General features: G+C 40.8%; 1 protein-coding gene across 1 annotated transcript in view; it reads left to right on the forward strand.

Moving 5' to 3' along the window:
- KCNIP3 (potassium voltage-gated channel interacting protein 3) overlaps positions 1-19,101 on the forward strand; it is a 1,359,129-nt gene that overhangs the window by 1,261,167 nt on the left and 78,861 nt on the right. The window contains exon 5 of the mRNA XM_044084193.1: positions 13,203-13,310. Within this exon, the coding sequence (XP_043940128.1) occupies positions 13,203-13,310 (108 nt within the window). The remainder of the gene's footprint in view (positions 1-13,202; positions 13,311-19,101) is intronic.

Consider the following 19,101-nt stretch of genomic DNA (forward strand, 5'->3'; position numbering starts at 1 on the left):
CAAGCAAAGTTCTTCATTAGCACTCTTCAAGAAAAATCTTGATGAGTGGATGGGAAATAGGAAATACACCCCGGGGATCACTTCTGTGTCTCTGCTGGACAGTGGCACAGGAAAATAACTTTCTTGGGTGACGTAAGCTATGGTACCTTACTGGCTAGGCTTACGTAGGCCCTTGGGCCGATAGCCTAGTACCTACATATGAACCTATAAAAATCACTGTTTGACCTGATTGACTTCTTTGAATCAGTCTCCAGAGCCATGGACAAGGGTAAGGTGGTCCACACAGCCTATCTAGACCTTGCCAAGGCCTTTGACACCATCCCCCACTCTGGAATCATAGATAAACTTACTAAGTTGGGCATTAATCCCTATGTCACCCAATGGGTTGCTAAATGGCTTACTGATAGAACCCACACTGTAAAAGTAGCCGACTCCAAATCCAGCTCCAGACAAGTGACAAGTGGAGTACCTCAGGGTTCAGTCCTGGGGCCGCTCTTGTTTGGCATCTACTTCTCTGAAGTACAGGTCAACACTAAGGGACTCTGGCTAACAAAGTTTGCAGATGACTGCAAATTGGGAGCCATTATTGAATCCGCAAATGATGTGGATACTCTACAAAAGGGCCTTACAGAAACAGATGCCTGGTGCCAGAGCCATGGGCTCAAGCTCAATGCCAAGAAATGTATTGTTATCCCTTTGGGAAAAACATGTATCCATGAATTACCATATAGGTGGCAGTACACTAAACACAGAAAGTGTGATAAGAGACTTAGGGACACAGGTGGACAGTGGTCTCACCTTCGATAACCACATCGCCACAACAGTCAGGAAATCCTTCTATGTGGCACACCTCATCACGAAGGGCTTTTCATCCAGAAAAAAGGAGGTCATTGTCCCATTGTACTCATCCCTCATTAGACCCATTATAGAATACAACGCCCCATTTGGTATGTACCTCTCAAGACATCTGCAACAACTGGAAAGGCCTCAGAAATACCTCACTAAAAGAATCATAGGCCTAAAGCAGATGCCCTACGCTGACCGCCTTAAAAACTCCAGCTATACTCTGTCGCATATCGTCTACTCAGAGGCGATCTCTGCTTAACATACAAGGCCATGTCAAACCCAGAGCTGTTGGACATGCTACACTTAAAGAAATCCCAATCCCTCAGAGCTACACGCTCCAGGGATCTAAACCTTGTCATCACAATAAACAAAACATGCTGGAGGGATAGGTTCCTGACCCAGAGACTCCCCAGACTATGGAATAGATTGCCCATACATGTCAAGCAGAGTGCCTCTTTGGACCTCTTCAAGAGGAACCTTGACGATTGGATGGGAGAAAGGAAATTCACCCCAGGGATCACGTCAGTCGCCCTGCTAGACAGGGGTCCAGGAAAGTAAATAATGTGGGAAGAAATAGCCAGGGAATTGTTATGGCTGGGCTTGTATAGGCCCTAGGGCTGATAGCCTAGTACCAACCTATGAACCTATGAACCTATGAAATTGTATTTCAAAAATAAAATAGTGTATGCATTGTTATACTTGTTAATGGTTCCATCTCAAATCTTTTATTACTGAAATGTTTGTTGGTAATGTACTTTAAATAAGATGTTACTTTCTGTAGTGTGGTCTGCAATGTAGAGCTGTGTTGAATGCACATTAGTAAGTGTATTCATTGTGGACAGGCTAATGGACTACATCAAGAGGTTCCACAATTATTTATTATTATTATTATTATTATTATTATTATTATTATTATTATCATTATTATTATAGTATTTTGAGTGTAATCATTTGAATTTCTGTATTATACAATGAAGGGTCACTGTTATTCAAAAAAGAGCACGCCGACTGGACAGCCCAACCAGCATGCCTGTTTTAAATCGAGCATATACCAATGGAAAAAAGTCCAACCGCTAAAGTACCATTGAGCAGCCAGACTTTTCTATTGGAATATACTACAGAGGCCAGAGCAAAATACTAGTAAAATCAGGAACATTCTGCAAAATTAAAGTAACAGAAACGTGCCTGATTTTCCTTGTATTTCTGCACTGTCCCAGCAGATTCTCATGCCTCTCAACTGTTCGGTTCTCCACAGAAGTCCAGATTTTTGCCTCATAGTTCTGTCTTTTCCACATAAAAAAGTTAGCTTTTTTAGCAAGCCACTGGGTTTAAAGTCAATAAACAATGACAAACATTTGAGATTCAGCCTTCACATCCTTCAGAAAAATGCATGCTAACAGAAAACCTCTCCTTCAAGCAACCTTCTAAATTTATAATAGCAATAAAATCTGTGACTATTTTGTACCTTTGTCTCCCCTCAATTATGTTGCACTTCTCTTAGAAAGTTGCTTGAAGGAGGTGATGTAGATCTCTTCCTGTTTCTTTTACTTTAACTCTTCATTGATATTAAAGGCATGCTTTCTTTATATTCTTTAACAGAACAGACCTTATGCAGGACTTTGACAAGCTGCTTATAACTGAACAGTTAGGGAAAACTAATTTGTGAAATTGAGGTTACTGGCATTAGTGGTACCAGCTGTAATCACCCCAACACTGCCCCAGTAATCAAGGAGCCTCAATCCTCACCACTGGCAACAGTAGAGAAAGTACACACTGGGAGGATGACAAGTGCACACACAGTAAAATGCAATTTCCCTTAAGAGCACACAGAGATCACAGTCAGTCTAGGGCTGGTTTCTCCCTCTTCCTCCAGATCCTCAATAAGATTCCCCACTGGCAGAGCTTTAGGGTTGAGATCTCAGCTGAGTGGTCAAGCCAAAACCCTGCAGTACCCTCTCTGTGCAACCAGTGCATGTCGCTGCCCAAGTAGTTGGCACACATGCACACGCACTTTGAGGTTTGATTTATATACAAACACACACATACCTGGGAAAGGCTGGCACAGGTTTACTAGCTATGCTCCTTTCTGCCCAGACTATAATGTAGTTCCAGCTGCCACCAGCCACTACTTATCAGCTGCTTAAGGCCCTTACCAACGGGTGTCCAATCCTACTATGTAATGTTACTATTAATCCAAATGGTAGTCTGACCAAGGCTATTTAGAAGTGTCCTGTACAGTGTCACCAAATACATATGCAAGTACTCTCAGAGCTTAAATATGTCTCACAAATATCAGCCACAAAGATAGGTTTAAATATATTTAATAATAAATGGTAAAAGAAGACAATACTCAGTAACTCAACACAATAACTTCAGAGTTCAAAATCAAAGGAAATATTTAAAACAACATCGCAGGACAGTCTCAAATCAATAAAGAAAACATCTAAGCCATACTTCACTATATTCCTGACTGTATCTAAGAGAAATTACTCTACCCAAGACTTACAGCAAGGCAAGTGCAGATGGTGGTGATGAGTGGATGCTCTTGTTAGGTAAATGACAAGATAGAAAATGCCCAGTTTCACTCTGAGAGAGTTCTTAAATTAATATCAAATATTACTGCTGGGTTAGCTTGGATGACATCACATTTTATCACCTGACTTCAGTTTCCAAACTAAACCCCTTTTGTCAGAAACTAACAGAATGTAACATCTCTGTGTGAAAAATACATATCTCTCGGATGTTTGCTTAGATCTATGCAGCTGCTAGGAAGTCATAAAGCAATAAAACACTTCTGAATCTCAAACCTAGTAATTACTTCTCTTCCAAGACAATACAAAAACATCTATCTCTAGACATTGTGGCTGCTACACTGAAACTGAGAGATAGCTTTTATAGCACAATCGTAAAATAATTTAATTTTAACTTATTTTCTTGAAGTATTGCAAGTTAACCTTTTATGTCCCAGTTTCTACTGTTAAAACATATACAGTTACACAATTAAAATAGTTTATATACATTTCTGTTCTAAGCCGGCAGGGTATGCTGTGGTTACATTTAACTTAATAAGTAATATACAGTTCGGTATAAATCATATCAATATTCACAAATGACATAGAATTATTTCCAAAATTCCAAATAGCTGGGCTGGCAATATTTCCTTCTGTGACACCATTGTTACCCTCCATCAACAGTAATGGCCCAGAAACTCATTTAAATATCTCTGTAATGCAATAATATTCATTCTGCTGGGTCAGAAGATGTTGCACTTGTACATAATTTTTTTGTGACTCTGTTGTAGGCACAAGCTCTAGTGGAAGCTGTTTGATTTTATAAGCTGTTTGCACCAAAGTTAGCTTTTGAGTCTCTCTTGTGGGGCTTACTTAAAATTCCACCACCTCTTTCACAGTGTATATGATAGACTTATAGTTATTAAAAATCTTAAAGCTTGTCTCTAGTCAACAACTTTCTTCACTACTTTTCTTTTTTTTAATCCATGTTTTCCTTTTTGGAGGAATCTATAGATTTAATTTCCCCCTCATTCATTTTAGAAAGTTTCTACCATGTCTAAGTTTTTTTTCTCAATAACACAAAAAAAATGCCTTCAGTGTACTAAAACTAAGTAGCTTTACTAAATTCTAAATGCAGTTCTCAAGTGTCTCTGTTTTTCTGAGGCCTCAAAGGAAATAAGCTCTGGGGATGGAGACCTTTAGAGGAACTTTTTTTACCACAACCATAATTACTAATTAATCTAGAAAGGGAAGGAAGATACACACTGCTGATGAAATACCATCTTGATGAAGCTGAAATTACTACAAAAAATCTCATCACAAATATGCAAACAAAGGCTAATGAAGGCGTAGTAATTGATAAAATATCACTGTCATGAAAATAAAAATGCATCCGAGTGCCTAATGGATTTTCACTGCTGAGAAAAACTGAAGTAAGCACATGCCAGTGATACATATATGAGAATCTAATCCCTCCAAATGTCAGGACCTATGCTGATGTGAGACCAACATTCACCTTCACATTAAAAAAGGAGAAATATGAAAATATGTCTAAACCAATGCAGATTTCCTGGTTAGTATTACCCAAATGTTATGATTCACTGCTGCAATAACTCCCACTAAAGTAATATCTTCTAATCTTGCTTTTTAAACTTGAAACAAAGGTATGCATCTAAGAGGGCTGAAGGGTACATCCAATAGGTTTGGAGGTGCCAGAATCTAATATGCAAATTCTGGAGGACCTGATGTCAGACCCACAGCTTGGAAGGCTGACATTTACTAAAGTAATCGATGAAATCAGGTATGCTAACATAAGGAGCCAGCACTAGGTGACCTAATGGCTATGAATTCTGCATAAGTAGGCCTGACATCAAACCTGGCAATAGGGGACCAAGTTCTGAAGGCATTGCTCCTGGGTCATTTCTAGAGGGACCACTGAATGGTCTGGTATCAAGCCCTGACCTTCAATGTCCTCTGGATCTAACAGAAGAATATCTTTGGAGCATGGCAACCATCAGCACCAACTGCTGATCATAATCAGTTTGGATGGAATTGGTGCAGGCAACCAATAAGTGAGGCGGGACAATGTGATACAAACTAGTGAGTACCACTACAGAGCTCGTAATAGAAATTTCAGGGTCTGCTCTGGTCTCTACTGCACAACCACTAGAGAACACTGGGAAGAAGAAACAACCTGAATATGGCTAGCAGTAGAAAAAACTCCAAGGGAACATTAATTTCCTGACTTTTAGAAGTAGGAAGAATCCTTACTTGAATAAATGTTGTATGCACTTTAGCTGGAGATAATTTTAGGAAGTATCTAAAAGCCACATAAGCCTTATTTTTAAATATTTTCCCCTTTTTCTCCTTGACCACTCTCTTGCCTTCCTCAGTACGCTTGCTAGATCTAGAAGGATCTCTTCCCCTAACCCATAGGGACAAAAATTGTTCCTCCAATTGAAAGGCCTTAATGGTCTCATGGCATTGATAGTGGGTCTCTTTATTAAAGATAGTACAGTCACTGCATGTCAAACATCATGCACTGAACCTAATGAAGCAAGCACAGAATGGTCATCTGTGACAGGCATTTTTCCTCATGCAGCAATTCCCAGACCTGGAAACCAGGATGAAGCACTTCAGAGAAAATTTGTAAGAAAATAGATGAAAACCCAAATAAGTTACAAGCAAATTCAGACCAAATACATTATGAAAATACCTGAAGGATTAGATTCTAACTCTATATGATCTAAGCGTCTCAGTCTGCTCTGAGGCAGAGCCTAAAGGTGCTAGAAGAAAAAGCTGTCAGGCAGTCTAAGTGCTTGGGAGGTTGAACCTGTATGCCCTGCAGCCGTGTCATCTTAAAATAAGACACTGCAGTTGGCAGTAAAGTACAGAGTACTAAGAATACATTATGCCCTTTTCTCAACATCTAGGAAAAATACTTGAAGGTAAATGGACTGCAGAAGTCTAAGAAATGAAATACAGATTCTCCCTCAGAGACACTAGTCTTTTTGAAAGTCCATGTATGGCTTTTAACACACAACAGCCTATACCTCTGAAAATCAATGTCTTGACACAGCGACACAGAATAAACTGTTCTTCTGCAAGTCCATGTTTCAAGGCAATGGCTACAAAGCAACATCTTCCAGTAAGTAAACTTTAGGTCGGCCAAATTAACTGGTTAGAGGCAGACACAACAATATGTCTGTTATAAAGCTAATGTCTCAAAGTGGTCACTTGCTCTTCAAAGAACACCTAAAATGAAGAATTGCCCTTAAATGTTATACCAGCTTGTTCTGGGCCAGAATTCTACCTTCCATTACTGCACCAAAAACTCCCTTTATGCTTGGTGGATTACCAGTGGTCAAATCAGGGGTGGACTGCACAACCAACTGTCTTCTTAGGTTGTCTCTTATTAGCAGTAAGAAGTGTTACTACACCTGTTGAGTCAAAGTCCTCTTAGGGAACTTTTCTGGAGGACTCGGAGGTCGAAGTGAGGCCTTGCTGTTGACAGGTCAGTTTGTGTATGAGAATGTTTTTCATCTGAAAGGCTATGTTAATTTTGAGAAAGAGTAATGAGAGGCACATATATTCCCCATCATATTAATGTCTGGATCTCTCCTCTGGAGGTTCTCGTCACTATGCTTGTAAAGGGGCACCCAAAAAAGACCTCACCTATAAATGGTGCATCCAAGTCCACTTGGCGCAGTTCTTCATAAAAAGAAGAGATCCTAATCCAAGCTACCCTGAAAAAGTACTCATCTCTGATAATAGTCCATAGTCCATGGCATCTGCCACGTCAGAGGCGCAGCAGGCTACATTAAACCCAACCTTTGAAGTAATTCAATTGGCTCCCATTTCTGCAAGCCTGAGTGGAGAGAGAAGACCCATTTTCTTAAGGCTTGTTTGACCACAGAAGCCTGGAAATGAGCTGTAGAAGACAGACAATTAATAGATATGAGACCTAGTATAGAAGAAGAATAACTCACTGGACTCTCAGGAATCCCAGGCTGGGAAGAGTAGCCACATGATGAAGCTTTGGGGAACTAGGCTGTGCACTGAAAATCCCACACAATCAAAAGATAAGATCACTTGATGGTGGGGGGCAGGTACAAGTTGTCAGCCTTTTGAGCACAAGACTCCAGAATTAGATTGTCTGCAAGAATTTGAAATGATTACCATAATATAAAGTTTCAAAGAGGGAAATAATGCAGATGTCATTTCAGTTTTTCTTAAATAAACAATAAGATGCTTTCTGAAAGACAGATATGGGACTTTAGCCACTCTCACATGAACTTCATAAGCTTACGTTACTTCAAAAATGAGTGAACCCAAGATAGGATGTAATAGAGAAGGGAGATTAATTTTCTCTACTGGTCTCTGTGACAAAAGGAGGTACCACCAACACAGCCAGCTGGAATTCAGTAGATAATTGTATGTCATTTTTGAATATCAAACTAATTTATGTAAGATGCTTGTGTTACAAATGTATTAGAACTGTATGTGATGTGTATATCAAACTACTTTGTACAGATGTTTGTGTTGAAAAGGTATTTGTAAAGTGCTTGTGCTTAAAATGTAACCACAGTGTGCCCTACCGGAAGAGAACAGAAATGCCCATGCACTATTGTAATTGTTTAAATGTATATGCTTAACAGAGGAAACTGGAGGGTTAACCTCAGTCCAGCAAACTTTAGAAAAATATCTGAAATTAAATTATTTTATAGGCTAGGCCATAAAGAGGCTATCTTTCAGGTTTCAATGCAACTAGAGACACAAAGTCTGTACTAGGAAGCTTTCTGTATTGTCTTTGGGGTGAAATAACTGGTACTTTGGAAGCATGAAGGAATGCAATTGGTTTAGGACTTCCAGCACCTGCCAAATATCTGAGCAAAATCCCTTGTCTGGGTATTTTTACAGGCATATGCTGAATACCACCAACTGCCATCAGTGGGGGATTGCATGAAAAGTAGAAGTCAGATGACCAGAAATTATGTCATTCTCCAAGCTATCTCAGCAGTAATATTTTAAATATTATTTTGAGAAGTCCCTGCATGAGACAGAGCATTCTGTATTGGACCTGACAACAACAAGAAGACCCATTCACCACATCTGCCTTGCTCTATTGTAAGTAAGTTTCTAGGCAACAGTATAATTCTCTTAGATTCAGTCAGTAATATAGTGAAGGTTAGTTTAGATGTTTTTCTTTATTTGTGAGAGCCTGTACTGCAATGTTATTTTAAATAATTCCTGTGGTTTTGAATGCTGATGTCACATTTTAAATATTTCCTGTGGTTTTGAACACTGATGTGAATATATATTTAGTATTATCCTGTTCTTTTATCAATTATTAAATATATTTAAACCTTTCATTGTGGCTGATCTTTTTATAGATATTTAGGTTTTGAGAGTACTTGCATACTTATTTGGTGACACTGTGTGGGCCACTCCTAATAGCTTTGCTCCTGGTCAAACTACCACTTCTATTAATATTAATATTAACATTACACAGTAAGATTGGACAACCTTTGTTGAGGACCTTAAAGTAGCTGATAAGGAGTGACTGGTGGTAGTGGTAACTACCTTATAATCTAGGCAGAAGATAGCATAGCTAGTAAACCTGTCCCAGCCTTTCTTGGGTGTGTGTGTGTGTGTGTGTGTGTGTGTGTGTGTGTGTGTGTGTGTGTGTGTGTGTGTGTGTAAATTAAACCTCAAAGAGTGTGTGTGTCAGCTACTTGGGCAGGGACATGAAGCACTGGTTGGACAGAGAGAGTGTTGGGGGTCTTGGCTTGGCCACTCAGCTGAGATCTCAACTCTATAGCTGTGCCAATGGGGAGTCTTATTGGGGATCTGGAGAAAGAGGGAGAAACCAACCCCAGACTGACTGTGTTCTCTGTATGCTGTTAAGGGAAACTGCACTTGATTAAGACAGCTGCATCTGGAAATACTGTGTGTGCACCTGTTATCCTCCCAGTGAACATCCCCCACAGGTGCCAGTGGTGAGGATTGAGGCTTCTTGATTACTAGCCCAGTGAGGGATCATCACATATCTGGTAGCACAATCTACTGCTACTAGGGCATACTTCTTCCCTGTGAAACTTGGGGTACTCAGAGGGCCCACAATGTCCATAGCTACCCTCTGAAACAGCTCCTCAATCACAGGCAAAGGCACTAAAGGAGCTTTGACCATGTCTACTGCCTTTTCCTACTTTTTGGCACTGCTCACAGGTCCTGTAGTACCCTGTTACATCCCTGAAAATCCCAGGCCAATAAAAGTTCTGCATAATACATTGCTTTGTACACTTTATGCTGAAATGACCTAAGAAGGGAATTTCATGAGCTGTGGCTAGAAGTTCCAGACAGTAGGCTATGGGCATTACCAACTGCTGTATTCTTATATTCTCTCAACCTCTAGCCCTCCCTCTGGGATCCACTCTGTATATACAGTAACCCTTTGTCCCAGTATGCAGATTCCCCCTTTCCTTGAGAATCAGGTGCCTCCCTAGCTACCTCCCTCACACCTTGTAATGTAGGGTTTGAGAGCTGAGCCTGTCTCAACTCTGACTCTGTAACCCTCCCCAACTCCCCTTACACAGGAAGTCTGGTATCTTTTGACAGTGGTGCCTCAATGTCAGCATGGGTACTACTACTACTCGCATCTGCCCTTGCAGTCACTCTGTCCAAAGGTACATCAGTACCCACAAGCAGCTGTGGCTCACCTTCAGTCTCACTGCTACACAGTAGTTCCCTCTCTGAAGTAACCACCTCACCAGCACGGGCTTCAAGTGTGCAGTCTGTCTGGATCCCCTCAGGCTACCAAACCCACATGCCTGTCCCCAAGCCTGACTGCATGTAACTGCATGCACACAAGGTACTGCATTATCAAAATCATTCCCTATCAGGATGTTTGCAGGGATATCATCAAACATGCCTACTTGCTTGGTTCCTTTGCCACCCTCCCAGTCAATGTGAAACCTAGCCAAAGGTATTTGGAATGGGGGTCTCTCCTAAAGCTCTGACTGGAGTAGACTCCCAAGCAAGTAGTGTTCCTCTTTAAGCATTGCAGGCTTCACAGTCTCCAATAAAGGAGCCTCTATCTTATCAGACTCTTCCAAGGCTTAACAGTTTGAGAAGAAAATAACATGCAGTTTCAAATTCCATAGGTAAATACTGGAATTTACTCCCTCATGAAATAGCTACTCAAGAGTCTACCTCTCTATTCAAAAGACATATCAAAGAACATCTTAAAACTCAATGGCTATGTCCTTGTACTAATCCCGACTGAAAGTAAGTCTCAATACACCTTATTTGTCTTCCCATCCCATTACTGAGCTCCTATCTGACACTTCCTAGTACTAAGAGTTGCATCTCAAAATTATGCCTTCTATTTATTTTAATCTTCAGTATTTTCTTTTTATTTTTAATTTGTGTAACTTTTCTTATAAATATTTACATAGTTTTTGTAATTATCTCTTGTACCTTGTATATTTTGATGAATAATAACTTTTTTTCTTTGTTAAATATCAATGTTATTTTTACCTGTACTGGAGCTTTTCTCCCCGGGCCTGTGCTGTAAACGGATACATGTCCAGTTAGACTAGCCCGGTCAACAAATGTAAAATAAAATAAATAAATAAAATTAAAAAAAATCTTTTAAAATACACTGTAAATCTACTTTTATACCCCTTCTTAGATGACGGAGGAGTAGCAGCAAAAGCCATACACTTTAGTGATATAACATAGTAGACATACATGTACTAAAGTCAGTGCCATAGCATGACAGAAAAGTGCTGCACCTGTCAGTGAAATCAAAGTTAGCTGTTGTACAGTGATTTCATGCATTTACACAACCAGTACATTGTGTTTAATAGGTTTTCAAAATACAAGAAATAAGTAAAACCAAGTGTATAAACATAGAAGCAGGAAGTCCTTTGGGAGCTGACTGACCCTTCACCAGCAAGCAAACACTTATTCAGGAAAAGTCAAGGTGGGTTAATCTGCTGAACCCAAATTCATGTCCAGAAACATTTTACAGGGACCCAAATGTATGAACCTTACCAACTATTAGAGTCTCTACTAGCTTGGGTGACTGGTTGAAATAGCAAGGAACTCCTGGGTCACACTTATAAAAGTAGGTGCCAGGGATGTGCCAATCCACAGCCTCATTCATATCCAAGGATAAGTACCTGGACAAAAGCCTCTCACTACAAGATGATGACCTAAGTAACTGAGCAAAGTCCACCACCAAAGCAGTGGATTTATATGGTGACAGTTACAATACCTCTTAGCATAGTGACATTTTTCCTGACAGTCATTATTGCATCAGTAGTGATCTTGTTTCATAATCTGATGGCCACAGTAACATCAGGAAGGCATACTTTTTATGCATCGTACCCACAAAAGTTCCAAATGAAGCACACTAGAAGGAGCTTTAAATTGTGTAAGCTATTAAAAGAACAGGGAGTGATAGGATTTGTACATACTGTAATAAGCATGTGAGGATCCATTGTCTGGGCCAGAGGGGAACAGGAACTGAAAAAGTTTTGAATAGCTGCATGACAGGATGGAAATACCCAACTGTTTCAGAGCTAAAACTAATGCAGGGCAAAGGAGGCAGTTGCCCTGGACCCAAGCTGTTAGGCGGCACAATCAGCAATTGCCACTGGGTTGCAAGTGCAGTACTAGCATTCATTTAAGAAGCTGAGTGTGATACTGCAGACTTCTTAAATTAATTTATTTAGTAGCTAACTGTGCTAGCAGATGCAGCAAGGAGCTTTGGTCATCACCTTTGGGTTAAGGGAGGAGCCACTCTAGGGACTTCCCATGGCGTCAGATGACCTTGCTATGACTATTGATATTGAATTGTTTAATTCATTCTAGGGAGGCCCTCAACATAAGAACCAGACTTCTATTTCAGAATATAGAAATGAATCACCATAGAAGATCACAACCCTGCTATAGAAAATAATGAGACGTATGACTTACATCACAGAACCAAGGCCCAAGCACACGGCACATGGCTTAAAACTTGCAAAGCTTCAACAGAGAAAGTAAGAAAGAAACACATTACTGAAGAAAGGCCACACCAGAGAATGTAGGGTTTAATGGCTTCAGGAAAGCACAGCATAGTTGTGGAACAAAGGAAATAATGTATACTCAAGAAGCAGGGCTCAATCACAGACCTAAAGTCTGAATTACTACATAGGAGCAAAGAAGATACATATAATTAGACAGAAGGTAGCAGTCCGACTATGTATTACTAAAGACCATTCTTTACATGTGGAATCAATATAACACTGAAAGCTATGGTTCCATCCCTTTTTCCTGTGGTAATGGTGATCGTGGAGTTGGAATAATTATATGACAGGCAATGGTGGTACAGTCCCTCACTTAATAAGTGTGTGTGTGCATTACTTTACATGAATGTGGTCATAGAGAGTTTATGTTTGGAGTCAAGTGTTCACAGTGTCTTGATACAATATAGGAGTATAATCAAAATTTTCTGGCAAGATGTACAATATAACAAAAGTATAGTAAAAGCAGAACTTAACCTTCAAAGAGAACCAACATATTAATTTTAAAAATGTAGAGCAGAAATGTCAATAGAACAAGTTACTTTATCAGAAACATAGGACTTACAGGTACTATAAATTTAGTGTTACTGACTATTACATTTTAGCTTCTTCCCATTGCTTAATGGTTATACCCTTGTGTGATGCCTTTAAAACTGATTTTGCTTAAAAACTTCTCAAACACCAGTACTTTTTCATTTGTTACCTCTCTACATATTGTAAATGAATTTCTGAGTTCTTGTTTCTGATGATGAATATGTTCTTGCTGTTTTAGGACTTTGTGATTGGTCTCTCGGTGTTGCTACGTGGAAGTGTAAATGAGAAACTTAACTGGGCATTCAACCTTTATGACATCAACAAAGATGGATATATCACCAAAGAGGTACCACTCATAATCTTTTCATTATCATTTCTTTTTCTCTGTGGATTGTCTGCATTAGCCTTTTTAAACATTCTGCTTCATTCCTAATAGAGCTTGCAAATGAAAGTATGAAAAATGTAAGTTTAGCTGCATTCTGTATCATGAGGACTACTAATCTGTTACTTATTAGTTAGGCTATTAGGTTAGTATCACAAAGGTAATCGCTTTTTCTGCCTTGGTACCACTTGGTTTGCAAACTTGGCAACCTCTGATCAGTGTATTAGGCTTGAATAATCTGTAGCTTCAGTATCACTATCACTGGGTCGTCATGTAGCTTATACAGTACTTCTGCACTTGTTGGATCTGTAGTCTCAGTACTTGCACTTGTTGGATCTCTAGTGTCAGAATTTTCAGGCCTGCCACTTTAGTATCACAAGAGCTCTACACCAATTATTAATATGTCATTTGACACCAAAAGATATGGGCTTGTATAACAAGGCATGATTGCAAGGCTCAATAATTAATAATTACACATTTAAAAATTAATGGTAGTACTGCTCAGCTCAGATATGCTAATTACAGGTGAAAAAATGGAGCAGCTGCAGCAAGATACGTGATTCCAATAGGTTCATAGTTTCATAGGTAGGTACTAGGCTATCAGCCCAAGAGCCTAAGTAAGCCTAGCCAAAAAGGTTCCCTGGCTTACGCCATCCAAGAAAGTTAATTTCCTGTGCCCCTGTCGAGCAGAGACACAGAAGTGATCCCCAGGGTGTATTTCCTATTTCCCATCTACTCATCAAGATTTTTCTTGAAGAGTGCTAATGAGGAACTTTGTTTGACATAGATGGGTAGCTTGTTCCAGAGTATAGGAAGTCTCTGGGACAGGAATCTATCCCTCCAGCATGTCCTGTTTATTGTGGTGACAAGGTTTAGGTCCCTAGAGCATGTAGCTCAGAGGGATTGGGATTTCTTTAGGTGTAGCATGTCCAACAGCTCTGGGTTTAACATAGCTTTATATGTTAGGCAGAGATCTCCACGGAGTAGGCGATATGCTACAGAGTAAAGCTGGAGTTTTTTGAGACGGTCAGTGTAGGGCATCTGTTTGAGGCCAGTAATCCTCTTTGTGAGGTACGTCTGTGGCCTTTCCAGCTGCTGCAAATGTCTTGTGTGGTACATTCCAAAAGGGGCTTTATACTCTATAATGGCTCTAATGAGTGCTTAGTAGAGGGGAACAATGACCTCTTTTTTCCTGGATGAAAACCCTTTTGTGATGAGGTGTGCTACATAGAAGGATTTCCAGACTACTGTGGCAATATGATTATCAAAGGAGAGACCACTGTCCACCTGGGCCCCAAGGTCTCTTATCATACATTTGGCATTAAGTAGACTGCCGTTTTTGTGGTAGTTTATGAGTACAGAGTTTTTACCAAAGGGGATGACAATGCACTTTTTGCAATTGAGCTTGAGGCCATGCCTCTAACACCAGGCATCTGTCTCAGTGAGGCCCTTCTGTAGAATGTCCACATAATTTGGGGACTCGACTATAGCTCCTAGTTTGTAGTCATCTGTGAACGTTGTTATTCAGAGGCCTTCTGTGTTAGCCTGTACTTCAGAGAAGTAGATACCAAACAGGAGAGGTCCCAGGACTAAATCCTGTGGTACTCCACTTGTCACTGATTTGAAGTCAGATTTGGAGTCTACAACTTTTACAGTGTGAGTTCTGTCAGTGAGCCAGCTGGCAACCCATCTTGTGACATAGGGATTTATACCTAGTTTAGTGAGTTTAGCTATAATTCAAGAATGGGGGATGGTGTCGAAAGCCTTGGCGAGGTCAAGATGGGCTGTGTGAATCACCTTACCCTCATCTACTGCTTTAGTGACTACCTCAAAGAAGTTGATCAGGTTCAGAAGGCATGATCTGCCTTTCATAAACTCGAACTGGGTGGGGTCCAGGGTTTTGTGGTTACCACTGTCTTTGTTTATGAGTTCCATGATAATACATTCCATGGCCTTGCAGACCAGACTTGTCAGGGTAACAGGGTGATAGTTCCCAGGATCAGTGGTGGCTCCCCCCTTTGTGGAGTGGGATAACTGTTGCTGTGCGCCATTCAGTAGGCACAAAGCCTGACGTGAGACTATGATTGAACATGGTGCTTAGGTGGAGAGCCATTTCATTCTGAAGTTCATGTAAAATGCAGCCTGGGATGTTGTCCAGGCCCATGGATGCTGTGTTTTTGGTTTTAGACAGTGCAGCTTTTACCTGCATAGATGTGATTTACAGGGACTCTGCATTCTTCCTGTATAGATATGGGCCCTCTAAGGGGTGAGAGGGAGGTAAAGTTTGCACTGAACCTATCTGCCGGAATGTTGGCAATATCAGTTGGTTCTGTAATTTTTGTGCCGTTCTACTGTAACTCAGAGCAGATCTGAGTGTTGCCACTGAGAGTCTTGACATGGCTATAGAATACTTTGTGGTTGCCCTTAGAATCAGTGGCAATTTTGTTTTCATAGCTAGCTTTGGAGGATCTTATAAGGGATCTCAGCTTCTTATTAAGGCTGACCAGCTCCTCCACTCATGGGATTTTACTCTCTTTTGCAACAATTTCTTCCTTCTGTTGTAGAGTTTGTTTATGGCAGGGGACCAACAGATTGACTTCCTTTTTTTGGAGGATAGCGTCTTGGTTCTGTTTGGGATAGCATGATCCATGCACTCGTGTAAGTGCTTATAGAGTGCATTTGTGTAGGATTAACAGTCATAACTGTATTGTCCATCTGCATGGGTGTCATGAAGTTCACCACTTCTGTCTTAAGAAGCATGAAGTTGGCTTTATAGAAATGTTTTTATCTTGATTTCCTTAATGGGAGATGGGGGAGTGCTGTGGATATCTAGGGTGATTAGCTTATGGTCAGATCTGACCAACTAGGAGTTGACTTCAGGTGTGGAACACCGGTAACTCATGTTGGTAATGACGAGGTCTAGGATATTGTTGCCCCTGGTGGGGTTGTGGATAAGTTGATCCAGAGCATTGGAATTTATGAATTCCAGAAAGCGTTAAGCGAAGGAGTAGTTTTCCCAGTTAATGGTGGAGTAGTTGAAGTCGCCCATTATTAGGGTGTTTGGTTGAACCCTAATATTTTCCAGTATATCAAGAAAAGAGTGGGAATCCTGGGGCATGGTGGGGGATCTGTAGCAAGCTACAATTTAGATTGCAGTTTTGCCCAGAGTTAGTTGCACTTGGATAACCTTGGATGCATTATGCTGCACAACTAACCTGGAGGTGTGGATATCCTTAATGAGTATGGACACACCTCCGCCTTTGGTGTTCTGGTCCAGGTTAGATGGCTGAAAAGTATGGTATGAGTTATTGCCTGGTAATGCAGGGGTGCTCTCTAGAGCCTTAAACCTGGTCTCAGTCACTGCACAGATATCGATGTTCTCCATTTTAAGGAGTGCCTCAAGTGAGTGCTTTTTGAGATGTAGCATTACCCTCAGTTTTTGCTTGCCTGTTCCTGTTATGGTGTTGAATTTGTCATTTGAACATTGCCTAAAAAGGCACAGTAGGGGTGGCAAGACCCTTAGCCAGTATCCGGAATCCCAGGGGCAACAGGTGGCAACAGACCATGATGCTTTGCCATCTCTGGCAAAGCATCGTGGTCTGTCGACCATGTCATCCCAGGCAGACAGATACTGGAACCCCTTAGAATGACACCAGAAGCTTAGCCAATTGTTGAAGTCAATAATTTTGTCCTTGTACTACAGTATCATTCTGGGCGATGGCAGGATGCTACTCAGGGCTAGGTTCATACCTGCCTGGGCTACAAGATCGGAGAACTCTTCCATGTCTCTTTTCATGTAGTCCAGGGAGGTACATCTCAGGTCATTCACACCAACATGGACAATGACAGAGTCATATTTGTACTTGTTGTGGAGTGACCTGAATGCGTGGGTTATGTGGCGAATCCTGGCACCCGACAGGCAGCTGACAGTAGCCTTCTCCTTGTTTAGCCTGGTGAGTGGGACATCAGTGTGCCTGACTATAGAGTCACCAATGACTAGTGTGTTTTGTACGTTGTTTTGCCTTATGGGCTGTGGTTTATTGGCACACTGAGTCTGTGGGCTGTGTGTCATTTGGGTTGTGTTGGGGGTGGAGGTTGCTTGTGTGTCTGCTTTGGAGGGCTCTGTTGCTTGAGCAGATTATTATTGAGAGCTTCTGTGAATGTTTTTGTGTTTCTATGTGTGGATATTGGTAGTGTAGGTTTAGTGGGACTATGTGATGAGTGTGGTGTGGTGCAAGTGTTTACCTTCTCCTTTTGACTGTCAAGTTCAGTCTTGGCTGGAGAGAGCTTTACCTCCAGTTTGGCTACATAAGTGCATCTCTCACAGGTTGTGGTGTTGGGTGGTAGGAGGAGAGGATTGTCTGTGTACATGAGGCAATTGCTGCATTGCCCCAAGATGCCCAGATTCATCAGATAGACAGGAGAGAACACTGGGAGATGACCCTTGTTCATACCTGAATAAAAAACTTTCCTCTAGACAAGTGAGGAAGGTGAGTATAAGAGCTGTTTTTCTCTAAGCAAGTGAGGAAAGTAAGTACAAAAACTGTTTTCCTCTAGGTAAAGAGGAAGGCTGAGTGCTGTAGTAATTTGTAGCTTATTTAGTGCTAACAACAAGTTCTGAACAAGTGCTGAGCACAAATAAGCAAATTCAAGTGCTAAAACTAAGAATCTGTACCTGGATCTTGTGGTAGATAGGCTACCTAGTGCTTACCACTCCCACTGATAAGCTAGAATGCTTCCCTCCAACAAGGAGAAAGGCTTTGGGGGCTCAGAAGCTTACATACAGTGCTGGATACAGCAAATCTTTGTCTGGACTAGACTAGTTACTGGGAAACAAGCACAAATGCGGGCTTTTAAACCAGAAAGTTGAAAGAGATGGAAAAACTGCCCAAACGGCCAATAAACTACAATTTCTGGGCCAGAAACCACTCCTGTGGTAGATAGGCTACCTAGTGCTTACCACTCCCACTGATAAGCTAGAAGGCTTCCCTTCAACACAGAAAGGCTTTGGCAGAGGAGGCAGAGCAGAGCTATTTCTTCATATCACACCTGAATGTGATATCTTATAACATGCAATATATTAAAATGGCCATATAGTGTTAATAATCTAGGGTCACCGAAATATGTCAAAAACTGTAAACTTTTTTAAACAGTTAGCAGTTTGTCATATTAAGTGGCACATCACACACAGATGTGACCATCCCCCAAGCACAGTGCCTGGATAATTTGTCTAAGGTTGTCAAAATCAGAGACCCATAAGTATCAACATAAAATGGGTGCAGAGGGGAATATATAGGAGAGTAGGAAAAGTGGAAAGCGCAATCAGAGTAAAGCACACAATGGAAGTACATACAAAGGGAAAGGTGGAGGAGGTAGTAACAGTTTACTTTTTTGGGGGGGGTTTAGAACTAGAACTCTTTTTTTTGTTTGTTTGTTTGTAAATACAGAAGGAATGTTAAGTAAGGTATGTATGGAAAAATAGTTATGGAAATGGGTATAGGATAGCCTGTGGGGCAGACAGACAAACATGAAACATTAAAAATAAATGGGAGTTATTTGGACACACAAGGTTGATGACAAGGGACGGACATGCACATACATACATACAGAGGTTGAAGAAAGGTGATGGGGTGGGTTGAACCATGCATTTGGTGTGGGATATGACACACTAGGAAAGGAATCAGACCAAGCATAGGATAAGGCAGGGTGCTCGCAGCAGGTGGGCTACTATGGTAGCTCAGAGATCAACCTATTC

The sequence above is a fragment of the Protopterus annectens genome, chromosome 9.part0 (genome assembly GCF_019279795.1).
Source record: "Protopterus annectens isolate FY-2018-M chromosome 9.part0, PAN1.0, whole genome shotgun sequence".
Taxonomy (NCBI): Eukaryota; Metazoa; Chordata; order Ceratodontiformes; family Protopteridae; genus Protopterus; species Protopterus annectens.